This window comes from Capsella rubella, unplaced genomic scaffold, assembly GCF_000375325.1.
Source record: "Capsella rubella cultivar Monte Gargano unplaced genomic scaffold, Caprub1_0 scaffold_1, whole genome shotgun sequence".
NCBI lineage: Eukaryota > Viridiplantae > Streptophyta > Magnoliopsida > Brassicales > Brassicaceae > Capsella > Capsella rubella.
The window spans coordinates 17,198,590-17,221,318 of record NW_006238923.1 but is presented as its reverse complement, the minus strand read 5'-3'; the positions used below and the strand labels follow the sequence as shown (position 1 = coordinate 17,221,318).

At 37.3% G+C, this 22,729-nt stretch overlaps 2 protein-coding genes across 3 annotated transcripts; both read left to right on the top strand.

The window, feature by feature from the left end:
* Positions 1-1,040: 1,040 nt before the first annotated feature.
* Positions 1,041-18,611, top strand: LOC17897805 (serine/threonine-protein kinase TOR). Its single transcript, XM_006306507.2, has 56 exons — positions 1,041-1,399; positions 1,655-1,993; positions 2,073-2,147; positions 2,339-2,511; positions 2,841-2,939; positions 3,253-3,412; positions 3,488-3,631; positions 3,778-3,947; positions 4,027-4,231; positions 4,308-4,496; positions 4,705-4,857; positions 5,337-5,458; positions 5,545-5,644; positions 5,719-5,814; positions 6,106-6,236; positions 6,935-7,037; positions 7,116-7,298; positions 7,374-7,466; positions 7,563-7,598; positions 7,702-7,800; positions 7,883-7,981; positions 8,077-8,239; positions 8,542-8,666; positions 8,778-8,830; positions 9,270-9,393; positions 9,522-9,692; positions 10,276-10,428; positions 10,493-10,645; positions 11,146-11,217; positions 11,323-11,457; positions 11,552-11,613; positions 11,740-11,837; positions 12,105-12,214; positions 12,291-12,464; positions 12,579-12,644; positions 13,004-13,072; positions 13,243-13,353; positions 13,684-13,824; positions 13,915-14,043; positions 14,166-14,331; positions 14,419-14,627; positions 14,760-14,966; positions 15,115-15,228; positions 15,331-15,534; positions 15,836-15,916; positions 16,019-16,093; positions 16,179-16,245; positions 16,339-16,499; positions 16,629-16,802; positions 16,889-17,017; positions 17,104-17,187; positions 17,300-17,361; positions 17,444-17,516; positions 17,606-17,929; positions 18,018-18,271; positions 18,396-18,611. The coding sequence occupies exons 1-56, from the start codon at positions 1,235-1,237 to the stop codon at positions 18,412-18,414; spliced, it is 7,446 nt and encodes a 2,481-aa protein (XP_006306569.1). The 5' UTR covers positions 1,041-1,234; the 3' UTR covers positions 18,415-18,611.
* A 2,045-nt stretch (positions 18,612-20,656) lies between these two features.
* Positions 20,657-22,701, top strand: LOC17897344. 2 transcript variants are annotated; one of them, XM_023789911.1, is made up of 4 exons: positions 20,657-21,061; positions 21,347-21,552; positions 22,014-22,121; positions 22,417-22,701. In XM_023789911.1, the coding sequence occupies exons 1-4, from the start codon at positions 20,872-20,874 to the stop codon at positions 22,537-22,539; spliced, it is 627 nt and encodes a 208-aa protein (XP_023645679.1). In that variant the 5' UTR covers positions 20,657-20,871; the 3' UTR covers positions 22,540-22,701. The 2 variants fall into 2 exon arrangements, with proteins under 2 accessions (XP_023645679.1, XP_006305613.1); XM_006305551.2 differs by having other exon boundaries at positions 20,660-21,061; positions 21,341-21,552.
* Positions 22,702-22,729: the final 28 nt, after the last annotated feature.

The following is a 22,729-nucleotide window of genomic DNA, read 5'->3' as shown; positions in this document are numbered from 1 at the left end:
AATCGTCCATATCTTGGACAATCCAATACCGATCTATATGACAATATGTTCTATCTTCACAGTACGGATCACGCTTGCTAAGCAAGGAGTTGCGAAGGAGGGATATTGAAAACAAAGTGAAACACTTAATTGTGGCAACAACAAAAATAGCAGTAGCAGTTTAATTTGTTTCATATATAATCGTAACTCTTATTAAATTATCAAATTAATTAAGCACGCAAACTCCTCTAGCAAGTATGCATGACTGATGACCCTAACGAGAGATTCCATGCATCAGAAAGTATTTTGCGCAAGTATCATACCAACCAAGAATATATATTACCATGATGATGATGCTCTACCAAAGGAGCTAGACATCCCCATAGTGGAAGAGCCGATTAACCACTGCAATATAAAACCAAAAGCTCCTACGACTAACTCATATATTGATGTTACTTGCTACTGATTAAGAAATTAAAAAATCCTCAGAAGGGCTTATCTAGTTTTCACCGTTTTGACCATGCTGTCGTAGACGGTAGACATGTCGTTGCTGTCCTTGTTGTGGTTGAAAGAGCAAACCTTGCTTGATCCTTTCCTTTCCCCAGTGAATGAATACATATGCTTATCCTATGATGATGTTTTCCAATTATTTCCAAGCAAACTAGCTTTCCTCCGGCAAAATAATATTTGACTACTAGAACATCCCACAAATATGATCTGATTCTGAACAATTTATTTATGTCTGTTTTTTATATCTTGTCAATTAGTCGTAATGACAAATTCATAAGTCTTTTTTTTTTGTTCAAACAAGTGACACATCCTTATATTTTTAGTAAAGATATTATTGTATATGTTATTGGGAAGACTGAATGTGAAGAGTTTTTTTAACTAGTCAATGTAATATATATACACACTACAACAGTAAGTTTTTATTCTCTTGGTAAAAAAACCTTTCAGTTATATGATTTACCAAGGACTTTGTCTGAATTGAAAGAACAAGGCAAAAACCTAAAAAAGCTAAAAAGCACTTAAGTGTTGGATTTGTTTACACAAAAAAGAAAAAAAAGAAAAAGCAAAATTCCTAATTTCTTTTCTTCTGCGATCTTCGGCTTCTCTCTACGCATGATGTGTTGAAGATACCTCTCTCTCTTCCTCTGTACATACTCTTCTCTACCCAGTGTTGTTCAACACCAAACAAAAGGGCTCAGATTTAGGGTTTTTGGAAGATTTTTGCGGCTGGACCGGCCCTGCAGCGATGTCTACCTCGTCGCAATCTTTTGTGGCTGGAAGGCCTGCATCCATGGCTTCCCCGTCCCAATCGCACCGCTTTTGTGGCCCTGCAGTCACCTCTTCTGGCGGCGGAAGCTTTGACACTTTGAACCGTGTCATCGCTGACCTTTGCAGCCGTGGTAATCCTAAGGTAACGAAGAACATTGTAAAGTATTCTCCTTTTTGATGCTTTAGTTTAAACCCAGAACAATCCTCTTCCTTTTATTGCTTGTATGAAGGAATCTCTCTCTTCTTATTTATGCAAAATTCGATTTGTTTTAAAGTTCTAATAGCCAGTCTAGGTCTGGCAATTTGTGGATTGTTGTTTTCTGTAAAGTATGCGACTTTTTTTCGGTTTTGTATCTGATGTTTGCAAATGATTGATGATTTTTGTTTGTTTTATCAGGAGGGAGCTCCTTTAGCGTTTAGGAAACATGTAGAGGAAGCAGTTCGTGATCTTAGCGGTGAAGCTTCCTCTAGGTTCATGGAACAATTATATGATAGGATTGCTAATTTAATCGAGAGCACGGATGTGGCTGAAAACATGGGTGCTCTCAGAGCCATTGATGAGTTGACGGAGATTGGATTTGGTGAGAATGCTACTAAGGTTTCTAGGTTTGCGGGTTACATGAGGACGGTATTCGAGTTGAAGCGTGATCCCGAAATCTTGGTGCTTGCTAGTAAAGTTTTGGGCCACCTTGCTCGGGCAGGTGGAGCAATGACTTCAGATGAAGTGGAGTTTCAGGTTCGATTTGTTGTTTTTTCTCCCCTTTCTATCACTGGCTCCCGTCACAGTTTCTCAACTCCTTCTCTCGTTTTCACAGATGAAAACAGCTTTTGATTGGCTTCACGTAGACAGGGTGGAATATCGTCGTTTTGCCGCCGTTTTAATATTAAAGGTATCCTGATTTTCCCAGCTGTCCTACTCTTTAAATAAGCTGCAGGAACGCATGTTTATTTTTCTTATGGTTTCTCAGAAAGATATTTGTGATCAAATAAATTGGATTATGGATGTTGAAAATGATAGTGAGGATAACTTTTCAATCCAGTAGATTAATACGGATATGACTATTTTCTTGCAACATTGCAGGAGATGGCAGAAAATGCTTCTACTGTCTTTAATGTTCATGTCCCTGAATTTGTGGATGCTATCTGGGTTGCACTAAGGGATCCCCAGTTGCAAGTGCGAGAACGAGCTGTTGAGGCGTTGCGTGCTTGCCTTCGTGTTATTGAGAAAAGGGAGACTCGATGGCGAGTGCAGTGGTTTGTATTCTCTTCTCCTTTTAACTTATCAAGTGCCTTAAATGTTTTCCTTAGGTATTTTTGGTATATTTTTTTATGCGAGGCTTTTCTCTCTGTTGTTGCAATACTTTCATTTGCAATTCTGTTAGATGGTGACCCTCATTTAAGTACTACTTTGTGTATTTTATTGTGTATAAGCAACTTATATCAGCTATTTATGCTATTTATGGTCAAGTTGAATTATGTTCTCTGACTTGCAGACTTTCTACTGGATGTAAATATATCATTGCCAATGCTTGTTAAAATATTCAATCAAGTTAACTGATCTTCTCTTCATTTGGCTTTTACAGGTACTATCGAATGTTTGAAGCTACGCAGGATGGGTTGGGCAGAAATGCTCCGGTTCATAGTATTCATGGTTCTTTACTTGCAGTGGGGGAGCTGTTGAGGTAAATATAAAAGTGATTGTCTATTTCGAAAGCATCCCATTCTATTAATCAGACACTCAAATTTGATTCTGAAATATTGTACGTAGAAGAACTTGTTAGTCCCCATGATGCTCCTTATCTTTGTGTGTCATCGTATTCATTGTACTTCCCATAATTAAAGAAAAAGATAATTCATGTACAGTCCTCTACTCTCAGTGTATACCTGAACAAACTCTTGAAGACGAAGATTGTGTTGTTTTCTGTTATAAGCAGATTGATTTCATGGCATATTGTGTGATAGAGTTTATGGCTTAATGCTAGAGTTGGTTTGCAGGAATACAGGTGAGTTCATGATGTCTAGGTATAGAGAAGTTGCCGAAATTGTCCTTAGATACCTTGAACATCGTGATCGTCTTGTTCGCCTTAGCATCACCTCGTTACTGCCTCGCATTGCGCACTTTCTTCGCGACCGCTTTGTTACAAACTATTTAACGGTAAGTGACTGATAGATTCTTAAAACCAAAACCCCATAATTGAGCTGGAAACTTGACATGAATTAATTCTTACAGATATGCATGAATCATATTCTTACTGTGTTAAGAATACCGGCTGAACGAGCCAGTGGGTTCATTGCCCTTGGGGAAATGGCTGGTGCTTTGGATGGTGAGCTTATCCACTATTTGCCGACAATTATGTCTCATCTGCGGGATGCGGTGGGTCAAATGGTTTTTGTTTTTGCTTTTTTTTTTCCTTTTCTTTTTAATACGTTTTACTACTTTTGTTTGAAGTATTATCTTGGGTCTAAGTTTTGAAAACTGAACAAGACAAGTGATTTTGTTGACTACGTTTTCCCCTGTAGATTGCTCCACGTAAAGGTAGACCTTTGCTTGAGGCTGTGGCTTGTGTTGGTAATATCGCAAAGGCAATGGGATCCACAGTGGAAACTCATGTTCGAGATCTTCTAGATGTTATGTTTTCCGCTAGTCTCTCTTCTACACTTGTTGACGCTCTTGATCAGATAACCATCAGGTAAGGTTGAACTAAAGAAGTTTGTTATTACATGCATTGTTGTTTATATTTCTAATGCTGATAATTCTTGGGGTCTCAGCATTCCTTCTTTGCTGCCAACTGTACAAGATCGGCTTCTAGATTGCATTTCGTTGGTTCTTTCAAGATCCCATTATTCTCAAACAAAGCCTCCTGTTACTGTTGTCCGAGGTAGTACAGTGGGCATGGCACCACAGTCTTCTGATTCTAGTTGTTCAGCGCAAGTTCAACTAGCACTGCAGACTCTTGCTCGCTTCAATTTCAAGGTCGGTGCTCTTTGCTGATACAGTTTCTAAAGAATATGATTTTTGTTTTTGTCTCTGAGCTTTTGATTTCTGGCAGGGGCATGATCTTCTTGAATTTGCTCGGGAGTCAGTTGTTCTTTATTTGGATGATGAGGATGCAACCACAAGAAAAGATGCTGCTTTGTGTTGTTGCAGACTAATTGCAAATTCTTTATCTGGCGTCACACAATTTGGGTCAAGCAGGTCAACACGAGCAGGGGGAAGACGAAGGCGCCTTGTGGAAGAGGTTTAATATGAATTCTGAATGCCCATTCCAATTTTTCTTTTTGCTTGTCTTTCATTTCGCCTTTTCTCATTACAAAAAGGTTTCTTTTTATTATTTTCCAAGTCTGAACTCCAGTATGTTAAGTCTGCTTCGTGATGACATTTGTAACTGCAATACCAGTAGCAGTTCCTGTTTTCTGCTTGCCTGAAATGATCTTTGGGTTCTGCAGATTGTGGAAAAACTTCTTAGGACAGCTGTTGCGGATGCTGATGTAACTGTTCGCAAGTCTATCTTCGTTGCTTTATATGGCAACCAATGTTTCGATGATTATCTAGCACAGGCTGATAGTTTGACTGCCATTTTTGCTTCCTTAAATGATGAGGTATGATTAAGTTATTTGTTTTAGTAAAGTAGCAGCTTATACGCAATACTTCAATTCTATTTTGTTACAGATCTTTCTATTTGTCTCTCTTGGGTGAATGATGTATGGCTTGTGTATTGCTTTTTGGAATCCAGTTTCTTGGGTTCATGAAGTTTTAGTACTTAATTACTCCCCCTATTACATAAATTTTGGATACCAAGACGTTGATGGACTTTTGGTCTACTAAATTAGCTTCTATTGTGTCACAAAACAGTGTTACTTATTAAGTTGTACTGGAAAAGTGCAGTTGAGATAACTTAATTGGATGATTTGTGGATGGAATGAATGCCTTTTGTTGGAAGATGCACGAAATCCATCTGTCTGGCATCCCTGTTGACTTGATAGAATGCTTGGCTTATGTTTCGCTCTACCTGGCGACTGTATCGTCCTAGCCAATGGAGCCACTTCAATTCATATATTACAATATTTCTGTTCCACAGGACCTTGATGTCCGAGAATATGCCATCTCAGTTGCTGGGAGGTTATCTGAAAAAAATCCTGCATACGTACTTCCAGCACTTCGTCGCCATCTTATACAGTTGTTAACGTATCTTGAGCTGAGGTAACTACAACTTTCCTTAGTTTAAAGAAGATTTGTTTCCTATTAAGAAGTATATGTTGCATTGACTTCAATTGTAATGTCAGCAGTGCAGATAACAAGTGCAGAGAAGAAAGTGCAAAACTCCTTGGTTGTTTAGTTCGAAATTGTGAACGGCTCATTCTTCCATACGTAGCTCCTGTCCAAAAGGTTTAATTTCTCTTTACTTCTTAGATAGTATGACTATAATTGTTGTACATGGGGTTCTAACTCTTGTTTTCTAGGCACTTGTTGCAAGACTTAGTGAAGGAACTGGATTGAATGCTAATAATAACATTGTCACTGGAGTTCTCGTAACTGTTGGGGATCTTGCAAGAGTGGTAAGTTGATATATTATTGTGGTAAGGTTTAGTTTCTATACTTGGTGCCGATCAAACATAACTGTGTTGTTGCTTCATGTTAAAGTTGCAGTCTGATTTTGACTATTCCTATCTGTGGTGGCTAAGTGTATTTCAAATTTCAAATACCTAGTCAGTACTCAGAGTCTAATATTGTCTTTTTGTTTTTGGTCTCCAGAATGTTGGTATTTCTATAACCTTCCCGAGTGCTGTTATTTATTTTGTTTGGCTAAGACATTCCCCTTCTTGTTTTTCTTTGCGTTGCTTGCTCAGGGTGGCTTGGCAATGAGACAATATATTCCGGAGCTGATGCCTTTGATTGTTGAAGCTTTAATGGATGGAGCTGCTGTAGCAAAACGAGAGGTGGCTGTTTCTACCCTTGGTCAAGTTGTTCAAAGTACAGGGTATGAGATATTTACTTTCATTTAGGACTTAAAACTGCCTATTTGTTTTATTTGCTAATGCTACTAGTCAATTTTGAACATGCTAATTTACTTGTAAACTAAGAAAATTGTACTATCTTGATTGGCAAAAGCTTTGTCTGACTAGATTGAAATACTGGATTCCAAATGAATTTTTGACATAAACGGAGCTTGTATCTCTTTTGATTAGGTTGGTAATAGCCTGTGCTATCCTCAGAATTGGTCATATGTCTATCTTTTGAACTACTAGAAGTGAGAAAATTCTAGAAATGAAAAAATTATTACCCCTAGCCAGTTCTTCTATCTGCGGTAGATCTTTGTGATGGTTTATTTTTCATCTTTCCTGAGATGGCTTACTATTCACGGAGAAAGAATATTGCCTTTCTGTGTCGGAACTTGTCATGAGTTGTTATTCTCTCTTTGTCATGCAAAAGGATTGATTTACCTATACCTAGTATAATATGCTACCTAGATATTTAACCATATATATAGTTGATGCTTATGAAGTTGTAGACATTTGTAGACAGTGGGGTAATCAACTTGCATGTTGCATATAGCTTGGAACATGGCTGTAATGTGCTAATTCTTGTGCACATAACTAGTACAAAATGAAGGGAGTTCCAGAAAATTAGAATCCTCCCTACGTGTTATCTATGGCTCTCATTGCATTGTTAATGTAGGTACGTTGTGACTCCATACAAGGAATACCCATTGTTGCTTGGTTTACTCTTGAAATTGCTGAAGGGTGACTTAGTGTGGTCTACCAGACGAGAAGTGCTCAAGGTAGCTTTAGAGAAATACTTTTTATTCTATTCTATTCTAGTAGATTTTTTTGTGTGATAAACATGGTTATATCTACAGGTTCTTGGAATTATGGGTGCTTTGGATCCTCATGTGCATAAACGTAACCAACAAAGTTTATCAGGATCACATGGTGAAGTTCCACGCGGCACTGGTGATTCAGGTCAACCTATTCCATCAATTGATGAGTTACCTGTAGAACTCCGGCCATCATTTGCAACATCTGAGGATTATTACTCAACGGTAGTTCTTAATTTGTGTGATATTTTAGCAATTGTAGTCTGAATTGTGCTAATTTTATTTTTCTCTTTGTTATAGGTTGCTATCAACTCGCTTATGCGAATTCTTAGAGATGCATCACTTCTTAGTTATCACAAAAGGGTTGTTAGATCTTTGATGATCATTTTCAAGGTAAGAAAGACCATCTTGACTGTTTCTAGAATAAGCTTGTGTTGGAATTGTAATGAGCAAGTTACAACTTTATCACATTTTGTTTTGCGAGGTCAGTCAATGGGATTGGGATGTGTGCCTTACCTGCCAAAGGTAGGTGTATAGAATATTGTATCTCCGGCAACTTTTCGATCAATGCTATCTCTGTTTTATGTTTTGGTAATTTGTTGGGTTGGGTCCACCTCTGTTTTGGAAGGTTTTACCTGAGCTTTTTCACACTGTTCGAACATCTGATGAGAACTTGAAGGACTTTATTACATGGGGTCTTGGGACTCTTGTTTCCATCGTGCGGCAGGTATGTCCACCTTAATATTTCAGTTGTGGTCAAAATACGACTGTCGTCGTGAAAAATCATAGCTTATGTTACCTGTCTACAGCACATACGCAAGTATCTGCCAGAGCTGCTTTCCCTAGTCTCTGAACTATGGTCATCCTTCACCTTGCCAGGTCCCGTACGGCCCTCTCGTGGTCTTCCGGTAAGTTGTATGCTGCCTAGAGTATGCTATTTTTCTTGTTGATTTACGTACATATATCTTATGGAGAGTACTTCGCCTCTCTTATTGATAATCAGGTTCTGCATCTACTGGAACATCTTTGCTTGGCACTTAATGATGAATTCAGAACTTATCTTCCAGTCATCCTTCCATGTTTCATTCAAGTATTAGGTGACGCCGAGCGGTTTAATGATTACATCTATGTTCCGGATATCCTCCACACACTCGAAGTGTTTGGCGGTCAGTAGTACTTGTGTTCTTTTGACATCATCATATTCATTTTGTATTATCATGCAAGTTCTAGTTATTAATGGATAAAGTACTTTACCGGAAGGTAAAGAGTTTCACACTATCATATTGTGTAGTCTAAGATGATATAAGTAGTTTGATTATGATATGCATAATTTTTTCTTATCAATTACTCCATTTTTTATATTTAAATATAGTATCTTTTAATAGTCAGGTTATCTGCTCCTGTAATTTCTATTTTCTCACCATGGCCAGACTTCACTCTGATGGTTGACCCTAGTCCATATGTGCAGGAACTCTTGATGAGCATATGCATTTACTCCTTCCTGCCCTTATTCGATTGTTTAAAGTAGATGCCCCTGTAGCTATAAGACGCGATGCAATAAAAACTTTGACAAGAGTAATCCCGTGTGTTCAGGTTAGGAGCTTTGTTTATTTATTATTATTTTCTTTCCTTATGCTGATCCAAAAGAATATTCCATATTAAGCTTCTTGAACTACCTTTTTAATTATCGGTATATATCCTCAGGTTACTGGTCATATCTCCGCTCTCGTGCATCACTTGAAGCTGGTATTAGATGGGTGAGTTATGCTGATTTCACTACCTGTAAAACAGTGTATTGGTTACTTTTTCGTAAGGTCTTACGACAATACTTCTTAAAACCTAGGCATTGTGTCTCTTTCATTTAAAAAAAAAAATGATTTTTGCTCACCCAATAAGGATAGTGGATTTGAAATGAGAAATCCATTACATCCTAGAGTTGGCAATGCAATACTATTTTTTCATTAGTCATTAGCTTTCATTTCGTCATTGCTTACTGTTACAAATCTATTTTCCATGATTTGTTTATATTGCTAAGTCATAAATTTTTCTGGCCATAAGTATTTGTTTTTAGAACTTCGCAATGTTAGCAAATTTCTTTATTTGTTTTCTGATGGTTTTTTGTTTCATGTTTTCCTAAACCTACTTGTGATTTCAGTTTGTGTAAATTTTCTTATGCGGTATTTTCTGTAATTGCAGGAAGAATGATGAGTTGCGGAAAGATGCTGTTGATGCTCTATGTTGTTTGGCTCATGCACTTGGAGAGGACTTTACCATATTCATTGAATCAATTCACAAGCTTTTGCTGAAGCATCGATTGCGGGTCTTGCATTTTACTATCTTTTAAATAAAATTGCATTAGCTAGTAAAAAAATTTATATCGTGTATGTGTATAAATTTCGTTTGTGTATGCTTATGTCTGTTAGATCTAATTGTACAATATTTTTTCAGCACAAAGAATTTGAGGAAATTCATGCTCGCTGGCGGAGACGTGAACCGTTGATTGTAGCTACAACTGCAACTCAACAATTAAGTAGGCGACTACCAGTTGAGGTTATCAGGGATCCTGTAATTGAGAATGAGATCGATCCTTTCGAAGAAGGAAATGACAGGAATCATCAGGTACTCTTTTCTGTATCGTATAGAATTACATAACAGATTATTGATGTGTTACAATTTTGTTATCAATTTCAAAGTTGAGCCCATAATTATACTCACATTGTACAATTTTCTGGTCGGTAGTTTTCTAGCTGAGGGCATATTTATTATAGTATGACTTCATTGTGTCTCTGTATCTTGCCCTTGGTAGTGTTTTAGAATACTGTGAAGGAGGCAAATATTGGGTAATTTTCTAATGTAGAATTCCTTAGCTGAATAAGGCTTTTCTTTTAAACAGCTTGAATGTTCTGTTTTGTTTCTTTTTTCTTTTTTTTTTTATCTAAATGATGGGTGGGTATTCACCTAATCACCTATAGCAATGTACATTCATTGAAGCACAGTCTTAGGCCTGAGCCATTTGCTTAAAGGAGTTTGTAAATATGCCCCTTATGTTTCCTCTTCTCTGTGGACATTCCTTCAGCTTATATAAACAAATAAAACTATATATATGCTTGATTTAACATGATCCTCTAATTAGTTTCTTTAGTCTTTCTTTTCGTTGAACAAGCTAAACTGTCACTTATGCCTTTGATAATCTGTCGAACAGGTTAATGATGGTAGACTACGGACAGCTGGAGAAGCTTCTCAACGTAGCACCAAGGAAGATTGGGAGGAATGGATGAGACATTTTAGTATTGAATTACTTAAGGAGTCTCCCTCTCCAGCATTAAGAACTTGTGCAAAACTTGCTCAGTTGCAGGTGCTTCATCTCTTTCTTTTCCTCTCTTAAAAAGTGTATTCATTTTAATGATTGTTTTTTGCAGCCATTTGTCGGGAGAGAATTGTTTGCTGCTGGTTTTGTCAGTTGCTGGGCACAGCTAAACGAGTCTAGCCAAAAGCAGTTAGTTAGGAGCTTGGAAATGGCCTTTTCATCTCCAAATATTCCTCCAGAGATTTTAGCAACACTACTCAATTTGGTATGTTCTTCGTTAAATTTTAAGAAAACTTAAATAGGACACTGACTAATTGAGTCACTGGCTATCAAACAGCAAACTTGATTCCTGTAGCTATGGACTATAGTTGTGCTTATTGAGTGTTTGTGTTTTAGCTTTGTCGATAGTGTTCAGTAATGAGTTGACTACATCTTCGAAGCCTGGAAACAAAAATTGCTTAGGTCACCTTTTCTTTAGTGATTGCACCTGTTAGTGTTAGCCATTGTACTAGAAGGATGTAAAAACCTTTTTTTGTTGCTAAAACCATAAATCGAACAATCTGTGAGTGTTTATGGAAACATGATGTGTAACTTCAATTTAATCTAATATAAATCCACATTTCTGCTTATACTCTTTTCGTTTAACCTATATTACGTTAGGTTGGATAAATAGTCTTACATTTAGAATCAAAATCAGCCTACCTTTGTGCCAACCTGTTACTTGGTACCGTCACTTGTGCTTGATTTTTTCATTACTCTTCTTAGGCAGAGTTTATGGAACATGATGAGAAGCCTCTTCCCATTGATATTCGTCTCCTGGGGGCTCTGGCTGAAAAGGTTTGCGTCATGTATTCCCTAGTTAAATTAGATTTGGTATTTCTTTCATTTCATAAAAGTTTTCATCCGATTTTCTTGTTGATGGTGCACTTTCCAATTTTTTAGTGCCGTGTTTTTGCCAAAGCTCTGCATTATAAAGAGATGGAATTTGAAGGTCCACGATCCAGGAGGATGGATGCAAATCCAGTTGCTGTTGTCGAGGCTCTTATACACATAAATAATCAGTTACACCAACATGAGGTACACTGTATTATGCATCCTATCTCGAATATCTCTGTCACTATCACTGTCTTTGATATTGTCATTATTGATTGGTTGGGATTCTTTGTCATAGGCTGCTGTCGGTATACTAACCTATGCTCAACAACATCTTGATGTGCAACTAAAAGAATCATGGTAACATGAATTTTCTGAATCATGATGCACTAATTTTGGGTTCTGTTTGATAGGCACGCTGACACATGATTGTGGTCGCATGCTTTGATCCTAATCAGTTGAAAAACTAACAGTGTTTGTTTCTAGGTATGAGAAGCTGCAGCGATGGGATGATGCACTCAAGGCGTACACTTTGAAAGCATCTCAAACATCAAATCCTCATCTTGTATTAGAAGCCACATTAGGTCTGTAGTAACCAAGATTATTTTGGGAGGATTTACTGCGATTTGTTGTCTTCTGTAATGTTTTTATCTAATTAGTATGGGCATTTCTGGTCGATATTCAATTAGTAGTTCATAGAGAATTGTGGGTTATAACATTCTTACAAGTTAGCAGAACAAAACTCAATGCATTTTTCTCCAATCTAACATTTTTAGTTGAACATTGATATGATGCTTCTTTTTCCCTTTCATGAAATGTCCTGAATCTGTAGCCTATTGACTACGCTGTAGGACAAATGAGATGTCTTGCTGCACTTGCACGATACCAAGAGCTCAACAATCTCTGCAAAGAGTACTGGAGTCCTGCTGAGCCATCTGCACGTTTGGAAATGGCACCAATGGTTGGTAACTTCTGCTTATGCTACATTCAGTGATACAGCTACATATTTACATAAATGTCTTTTTAAACCGTACTAGGCTGCAAATGCTGCGTGGAATATGGGAGAGTGGGATCAAATGGCAGAATATGTGTCTCGGTTAGATGATGGTGATGAAACAAAGCTTCGGGGTTTAGCAAGCCCTGCTTCTAGTGGCGATGGGAGCAGTAATGGCACATTTTTCAGGGCTGTTCTGTTAGTTCGTAGGGGAAAGGTACATTTCGACCTATACTTTTGTACTTTAAATCATATCTGGCTTACATATAATCTCTTTGCAGACACTTATTTCTGCGTATGTGTGTCTGTGGATATATATATTTTTTTTTAGTACGACGAGGCTCGTGAATATGTGGAAAGAGCTAGAAAATGTCTCGCCACAGAACTCGCAGCGCTGGTAGATTTTCTTTCCTTTCTGGCAGTATTTTCATATTAACTTTTGCTGATAATATCTATGTCACATCTGTTGTGGACAAAGGGAATGGAAGTATATCAACAAAAATATGTGTAACTAGTATCAGCCTTTTCCATTATGTCTTTGAAATTATATGTGTACGGCATGTGGTTTTGGAAGTAGGAAGATACAATCTTGACGTCGTAGTTACATGTTGAACTCTGTATAAACAACATTCTGTGCATGCTATCATAAGCTTCTGCAATAGAGGCATCATGTAATCACCACAGTTGCCTTCTTAGTTCATGTAGACAGAAAAACTTGTAAATGACTATGTTTTTCTGTATTTGCGTTTTCTACAGGTTTTGGAGAGCTATGAGCGTGCATACAGCAATATGGTTCGTGTTCAGCAGCTGTCAGAACTAGAGGAGGTTAGATCTCAATTATTTAAAATTCCTTCTCCTGAACACCTCCCTAATCACCAAGGATTGAAGGGGAAACAGGAAGGCTAAATGTTTATTTGATCATATATTGTATCAGCATAAACATGATGAATGTTTCTTGTTTCTTTCTATTTCTTTTCCTGTTGTATTGATAATAGGTAATTGAATATTATACGCTGCCCGTGGGGAATACTATTGCCGAAGAACGAAGAGCTCTAATTCGTAATATGTGGACTCAGCGGATTCAGGGATCCAAGCGTAATGTTGAGGTATATTATTTCTTATGTTACCATGTTAGTTGAGCCACTGAGTGAATGACGAGTCATTTGGTTCTCTAAGCATCAAATATTGCAATACGTTGACATTAGTAAATGAATCCTCCCTACGATCAAATTGATTTTTTCGCGTTGCTGTATTTATTTTCCTTCTGTTGATTTATAAAGTAGCTTCTTACTAGACCATTAGTCAGAACCTGAATCATCGTAGGTACATAAAAAAGTATCCAAACAAAGAAAGTCATTGGGATTTTATGAAATCATCTCTGTTGTACCTTGTAATATTATACTTTCTAAATAATTTGCATTCCAAATACTGTGCAGGTGTGGCAAGCACTTTTGGCTGTCCGGGCACTTGTGCTGCCTCCTACAGAAGATGTTGAAACTTGGCTCAAGTTTGCCTCACTTTGTCGGAAGAGTGGGAGGATCAGTCAGGCGAAGTCTACTCTACTCAAGCTTTTACCGGTCTTGACCTTTGCCTTTTGTTTGTAGACTTTTCTCTACCAAGAGTGTAGCTTTATTCTGTTATGTCTAACTTGGGACCTTCTTTTGTAGTTTGATCCAGAAATGTCGCCAGAAAACATGCAATATCACGGACCTCCACAAGTGATGCTTGGATACTTAAAATACCAATGGTCACTTGGAGAGGAACGTAAGCGCAAAGAGGCGTTTACGAAGCTGCAGGTATGTCACACACCAGTTAGCTACTATCATTATCTGTGTTTATTCTCTATCTCACATTTTCCCCTTTTTTGCTTGGACGGGCATGTTATATCTTACCTCGATCTTAATTTAATTTTTCCTAGATTCTGACGAGGGAACTCTCAAATGTGCCACATTCTCAATCTGACATACAGGCCGGTATGGTATCTAGCAAGGGCACATATGTTCCACTTCTTGCACGAGTAAATCTCAAATTGGGAACATGGCAGTGGGCACTTTCTTCCGGTTTGAATGATGGGTCTATTGAAGGTTAACTATAGTTGCTTTTAACTGTGCAAGTGTAATCAAACTATGTCTGACCATAACACTTAGGCGATAAAATATGCTATTTTTCAGAAATTCGTGATGCGTTTGACAAATCTACCCTATATGCTCCAAAATGGGCTAAAGCATGGCACACATGGGCGTTATTCAATACAGCAGTGATGTCGCATTACATTTCAAGAGGTCAAATTGCTTCACAGTTCGTTGTTTCTGCTGTCACTGGATATTTTCATTCTATAGCATGTGCAGCAAATGCCAAAGGAGTTGATGATAGTTTACAGGTAAAGCGTGTATGCATCCATGGCTTTTCCATGTTACACAAAACAAACTGGTCTTTCTTTCCATGTTGCTATTTCCCATATACTTGTTGGTAGTCTGTTCAATTATCTTCCCCGTCTGTCTTATTTCCATAGGACATACTGCGTCTTCTCACGTTGTGGTTCAACCATGGAGCTACAGCTGACGTCCAAACAGCATTGCAGAGAGGTTTCAGTCATGTCAACATTAACACCTGGCTTGTTGTGCTGCCTCAAATAATTGCTAGGATACATTCAAATAATCGTGCTGTCAGGGAACTGATACAGTCTCTTCTCATCCGGATTGGCGAAAACCACCCACAGGTCTGCAATGTTTTAGAAACTTTATAAATCTTATCAGTATTAACATAAAAAATTAAGAGATATACATAATGTTCTCCTCTGTCAATTTTATCGCATAATTTGGATGCATAATATCTGCTTGACTAATTTTTTTTACAAATGCTTTCAGGCACTTATGTATCCCCTTCTCGTTGCATGTAAATCAATAAGCAATCTCCGGAGAGCTGCAGCCCAAGAGGTGGTTGATCAAGTCCGCCAGCACAGTGGTGCACTTGTGGATCAGGTTAATAGTCATCTCTTCTGTGTCAATTTATTGAAATATATTATTTTAACTAAGCTAATTAGTAACTCCCTTCCTGTACCCCTACAACAACGACAAAAACAGGCGCAACTTGTATCACATGAACTTATCAGGGTTGCCATACTTTGGCATGAAATGTGGCATGAAGCATTAGAAGAAGCTAGTCGCTTGTATTTTGGTGAACATAACATTGAAGGAATGCTGAAAGTGCTTGAGCCTTTACATGACATGCTCAAAGAAGGTGCAAGTAAGGACACTACGACCATACAGGAAAGAGCATTTATAGAGGTAGGGACATGTCAATCCCTGGATTGGGTATTTGAAAGTGTTTATGTTATTTATAATTTTATCTTTCTTTAGCACAGGGTGTACAGCATTGCAGTATCTAGTTTCTTTTTGCAATGTAACTTGTAGCCATTTTTTCCTTAATGGGATTTTAAAGAATTAAAATCAACCAGGTTGTCCTTGATAGAATCAGATTATTACTGTGTGGAGTGTTTCTTGTCTCACATATCTCAGTGAAAGTTATATGTGAACTTTACAATGTTCTTTAGTGTCAGCAACTTAAGTTAGTATATTGTTGATGCAGGCATACCATCATGAACTAAAAGAGGCACATGACTGCTGTCTCAATTACAAGAAAACTGGGAAAGATGCTGAACTTACACAGGTGATCAGAAATTTAAACAAATTTTCAGTGAGTGTTTGCTGTCTTCTTAGGAAAGGGACGGGAACTGACATGTCTTTCTTTTCAATTCCTTATCTTCATTAGGCTTGGGATCTTTACTATCATGTTTTCAAACGGATTGACAAACAGTTAGCCAGTCTTACGACATTGGATTTGGAAGTAATAAGATTCTCCTTTTCTTTGCATCTCTCTCTCCTTTTTGTTCTTGAGCTCTAATCTGACTGGCATGTTATTTGTTAAATAGTCTGTTTCACCTGAGTTGCTACTATGCCGTGACTTAGAGCTAGCAGTTCCTGGAACATATCGTGCAGGTAACATTATACGGAACTGCAAAGTTTGCCTTGGCTGATTTATGTTATTAGGCTTCATTTCTTACATTCATACTTCTGTTGTCTTCTAATTAGATGCCCCCGTTGTGACAATATCATCGTTTTCACGCCAACTTGTTGTCATAACTTCTAAACAAAGACCAAGGAAATTGACTATTCATGGAAACGATGGTGAGGACTACGCCTTCTTGTTGAAGGGACATGAAGATCTAAGGCAAGATGAGCGGGTTATGCAGGTAATTCTCAAATAAATCAGTTGTAAATTGTTCTGATCATTCCGGTTGGAGTTTCAGTTTTGCGCTTCACATATATACAGTTTTCAGCTACATGATCACATCTATGTCTTTCTCTTCTTTGTGTTTCAGCTTTTTGGTTTGGTGAACACGTTGCTTGAGAATTCCAGAAAAACAGCAGAAAAAGATCTTTCCATCCAACGTTATTCTGTAATACCACTATCACCCAACAGTGGACTCATTGGATGGGTTCCGAACTGCGATACCCTGCACCATCTTATACGAGAGTACAGAGATGCGCGAAAGGTTTGTCATCTATTCACTAAGGTTTTTATTCCTGAAACTATCTGCAATGTACGGTGATTCTTACGCCTGCCTTTCTGAAATTTCAGATCATTCTTAATCAAGAACAGAAGCATATGTTGAGTTTTGCTCCAGATTATGACAATCTACCGCTCATAGCAAAGGTTGAAGTATTTGAGTATGCTCTTGAAAACACAGAGGGAAATGATCTATCCAGGGTACTCAATTTCCTTATTCTAGTAACTTTATTTTGGGTAAATTACCTTGGAATACAAGTTGCTTCAATTTTTCTCCTTCTTGGTAGGTTCTCTGGTTAAAAAGTCGCTCGTCAGAGGTCTGGCTGGAAAGAAGAACAAACTATACTAGAAGTTTGGCAGTTATGAGTATGGTATGTAGCTGATTTCATCCTTTGTTCTTTGCTTGTGTAGCATCAAATTTTAAAAATATTCGGTTGTTAAACTCGCGAGTAAAATGAACTTCTTGCATTACTTTTGTGTCAGGTTGGTTATATTCTTGGGTTAGGTGATCGACACCCAAGTAACCTTATGCTCCATAGATACAGGTACACAAAACTGATAAAATGTTAAAACATTACATGTATAACTTTTGGTTATATTTCTTGATCAATGGTTTTAACTGTGCAGTGGGAAAATCTTGCATATTGATTTTGGAGATTGTTTTGAGGCTTCCATGAATAGAGAGAAGTTTCCTGAAAAGGTATTAATTTTTCTGATTTTCTCATATACTTGTTTGCTAAAATTGTGAGTATCAAAGAACCGATGTGAGGATTGTTTAAATACTGTTAGGTTCCATTCCGCTTGACAAGAATGCTTGTCAAAGCAATGGAAGTCAGTGGCATCGAAGGAAACTTCCGCTCAACCTGCGAAAACGTTATGCAAGTTCTCAGAACCAATAAAGATAGTGTAATGGCAATGATGGAAGCGTTTGTACATGATCCTTTAATCAATTGGCGTCTTTTCAATTTCAATGAAGTCCCTCAATTAGCACTGCTCGGTAACAACAACACCAATGCTCCTGCTGGTGTTGAGCCTGAGGAAGAAGATGAAGATCCCACAGATATGGACCTTCCCCAGCCTCAAAGAAGTACTCGAGAGAAAGAGATTCTTCAGGTTTCTTTCGAAAATCTTTGAACTTATATATATTTTTTTTCTTTTTTACAGAGGGGACTTTTTAAATTTAATGCTTGGATTGTTTCAGGCTGTGAATATGCTTGGAGATGCTAATGAAGTTTTAAACGAACGTGCCGTAGTGGTTATGGCACGTATGAGTCATAAACTTACGGGCCGTGATTTCTCGTCGTCTGCAATTCCGAGCAATCCCATTGCTGATCATAATAACTTACTCGGAGGAGATTCTCATGAAGTCGAGCATGGTTTGTCTGTGAAAGTTCAGGTTCAAAAGCTAATCAATCAAGCGACTTCCCATGAAAATCTCTGTCAAAACTATGTTGGGTATGTTCCTCCACACTCCTCTGTTTCTTTTTTCTCTCTCTCTAGCATAAGTTTTGTTTGTGTGATATATAAAGAGGTCTTCGAAGCTAAATTATGAATTCGTTTTTATACCTTTTTGTTGCAGGTGGTGCCCTTTCTGGTGAGATTGGTCATATGTACATTTTTATTTACTATTTTAAATGTGTAAATAGGCTTTGTAATTTTCAGCAAGTTTAATTAATTTGGATTTAGATTGGGATTAACCTATCTTCTTTCTAATGTAAATAATTTATTAGTTTTTATAATCATGTATTATAAGATGCTATAGCGTGGATGAATAAAAATGGTCACATTTTTTTAAGTCTGTCTTTCTTTCATTTTAAAGAAAAAAATACATTTTTCATCTCCGAAGGTATTTTTGTTTATAGGAATTTCAGACAAAAAAAAAGAAAAAGATGATACTATTTTATGAACTAGATATGTTGTCATAGTAATATAGATTTCATAAAATCTATTAGGCCGCCTAGGATCCAAAATCCAAAATGACCTAAATTGCCGTATTCGTAGGTATATGATAAAACTCGATCTGAACCCGATACTGAAACGAGTATTTGATTACCCAAAATTACATATTTTTATACTGATTCCATATATAAATATATATTTTGGGTTAAATGATTCCATATAATATTTGAACTAGATCTATTTATATCCGAAAGGCTAAATGCAATTATATTTGAATATTGAGATTAAGATTAGATTTATATGCGAGATATTGCAATTTTTTAGGATAATTTGGTCAAAACTCTGGTTAGTCGGGTAAAATTCAGATATTAGGAATAAAATTTTTCACGTATTTGGATAAGTTTATATATATAAATTTGGATATTTTGGTGTTATGTACATATTACCCGAATTCGATGAATACCCGATTTTCTGGATATTTAGCGGTTCTAAAAATCTAAGCTAAATTGATCCAAATTCGATCGGTTCCTCCTACTCATACTCAACCCGCATATTCGAGTACCTACCCCTGAAATCCACCATACATAAATTTTGTCACACATTATTTAAATCCAAGTAAAAATTGTGAATTTAAAAGTGAATAAAATAAAGGTCGAAACTGTGTTGTGGCCTGTGGGTTGTTAAGTAACTCAAGTTGTTATAGGCATTTATCTCTTATTAAACCTACCAAAACTAGAGACAATATGGTATTACATTGTCAAGCTACCGTGAGGGAAAGAAAGATTGTTCTTTCTCTATTTGTTATTGTGTACCAATTAATTCGGGAAAGGGGACAAAAACGAGACGTGGAGTATCTCTCAAAGCAGGTCAATCAAAGTTCTTGCTGTTTTTGTTTCCGATCGGTGTTTGGAGGCTCTCATAGTTCCAACATCGATTCGGCTTTAGTCTCCAGATCTTCGGACTATCGATTCTTTCGTTTGAAGAATTGATTTCGAATGATTCTGGTTTTTGTTTGTCCGGAATTTTCCGGCGTGTTTTGCCGTCTCGATCTTCGAGCTTATGTTACCGGTGTGTGCCGGACTTGCCGTCGCCTACTTATTGGCGCTAATAATTAAAACTTGGATGTGTTTGTGGTTTTGCTGGATTATGGTTTAACATGTTTCTTCTTCCATCCTTCATAATGCTTTCCTTGGCTCTGTTTCGGTTCGATCCACCGCCGTTCACAAGTTGTGTGTTTGGCTTTGGTGTTGCCGTTTGGGCGGCTCCCTCTCGTAGTCTCTTCCAATAGAACTTTTAACCAGATTGATCGATATCTGGATAGTTATTTGTTTCCTCACAACCGATGTCGTTTCGTTCGACAAAACCGGCCATGGCTTTTTAAAACGGTTTCAGTTCGCCTCAGTCGAGGTTCCGTTATGCCAATTCAGGAAGCAAAAGTGTTCATTGCCGAAGTCTCTTTATTATCAAGTGAAGACAAAAATACTTGAGAATCAGATATGAAATTGATAGTTTCTTGGCGATTATATTTTTCAAGTTTTTGGAAAGCAACTGTAAGTGAAGGTTGTAAGAAATCTAGATATTCCATAATCGTAGGCTTAAGTTTGTTTCCTTATCCCGAATCATGTTATCGGGCTGATGTATCCCTGGTTCTTGGGGCTAAGTTTGTATGTTGTATGATATCAATAAAATTTTTTATGAGAAAAAAAAAAAAAAACGAGACGTGGAGTCTCCCGTTACGTTACCACTCTCGTTGCGGCAAATTTCTAGCAGCCACACACACACCTGACAGCCTCTGCGTATTTTAGAGGAAACACTTCTTACCATCGCTAACATACGCTGGCAAGAGTTATAAGGTAGTGTTGATGATAAACTCTGCACCGTTGTCTCTCAACCACTTGCTTCAATATTTTCCTGACACAAAAACATATTAATTCCCCCAAAATATATTTTCACGAGAAAAAATCCAAACAAATAGAATAATTTTCGCCGTCTTGAGTTTATCATATTTACTTTGTAAAACTATAAACTCTCCTCTCTCTCTATATTACGCCGCTTCTTCTTCTTCCTCCTCCTTCTCCCTATTTCGTCTGCGGTGACGACCACTGGATCATGAATCTTTCTTGGAACTGAAGGAAATCGAATAGATAATCAAAAAAATGGCTTCTTCCTCTCTGGAGATTGTTAAATTCTGTGTGTCTCCTGTTTCGATTTCCCGCCATAAATATCCCGTTAAATTGGAATCTAGGAAAAGGGTTTTGAGATTACCTGATTCTAGGAGTTGGCATCGTCTCGGTAGATCTCTTAGGGTTCGTTCTTCTGCTCTTGACGGCGATAATCAGTCCAAAGGTCACCCCTTTTTATTCTTCTCTTGCTTAATTAATGTAGAGAGTAGCCTGATTTTGATTTTATCTGTAGACAGGATTGTTTTGATGTTATTAGATCTTTAATCCTTTGTTAATCACTCACTAAAAATCTACTTGTTTCGTTATTGTTCTAATTCAAACATATATGTTTGGTTTTGGGTTGTTATTTATTACTAATTTGTCTATGTATTGGTTGAATTTGGAGTTGTAAGATGGAGTAAGATTTTGATTTGTGGAATTGAGTTTGTTTTTTTTTGGGTAGGTGAAGAACCTCCAGAATCTTTGTTTATGAAAGAGTTGAAGAGACGAGGTATGACTCCTACTTCTTTGCTTCAAGACTATGAAGTGGATCAAGATGAGATAAAAACCGGTAAAGAAACTGGAAACAAAACGACTGCAACTACTCCAGCATTTGATCCAAGCTTGCTAAATCAGAGAGAGAGATCATTGGCTTTAAACAGCGAAGGGCTTGAGGTCAGATTAACTCACATCTAATCTAACTGATAGAAATTATGTTCATTGTGTCCCCATAATTCTCTTACCAGCTTATGCAGTTATAATACAGTTTGATTCTTAGGACTTGATTAGTAGAGGTTCCTATAATAACACCAGAACATACTTTTCTTTAGGCAATTTGTCAAGTACTGCCTTTATGTTTACTTGATCGTCTGTAAATACGAGAAATTGGAACCATAAGTTTCTACAAACATGGAAGCAAATTACATAATTGAAAGTTAGGGAATTTGTCAAGTAAAGCATGTAGAGCACTACTGTTTTTATGTGTTCAACCAAATAAAAGAAAAGCATGGTTAAACCGAACTAAATCTTGGTACCTTATATTCGGTTTCCTCATCTGATTTGGTTGCTGGCTAAGCATTTGATCACTTGCAACTCCATCATTAACTATTGCCATGTACTGTTTATTGTTGTTTCAGGGATTGATTCCGCGGGCTAGGATCTTGCTGACAATTGGGGGTACTTTCTTCTTGGGTTTTTGGCCGTTGATAGTCTTAACTCTCGGTGCCTTCTCTGCCCTTTACCTCGTAAGTATTTAATAAGATCAACAAGTCTACTTTCTTCATTATAATTCTTGAATCCTATGAAAGAGTCATTTTGGTGAAGAAGAGATCACTTAACTCTGACCCAACCAACTCCTATTTACATTTATTCTTATATAATTACTCTTTCTTCTCCCCATCCTTGTCACACATTGTTTTGCCACAGAAAGTTTTTCAGAATGAGCTTTTTTAAAGGTTCCTTCTTTTTATGGCGTTACGGTTTCACTCCACAAACTGATTTTGTATTATTCTCTCTTTTCTTTTTTGTTGAAAATGCAAGTACTTTGGAGCAGATTTCGTTCATGACGGAAGTAGAACTCCGGTCTCACCACCACCGTACATTGACCCATATTCTCTGTTGGAAGATGAGAGGATATCAGGGATTGATCCTCGTTTAAATTAGCTGCTACAAATTGGTCTTTGTGCTCTCTACACAACTAGTAGTATATAGTATTGGGGCTCGAAGTATATATTTTTATTTACGTCTTTCCTCTTAATATCCTTACGTATGTAAAAAAGAATTGTTTCTCTCTTAAGGGTTCAAAAAGTTTCAATCTTTTAACCATTCTACTCATACGTGATTTGGAAATAAT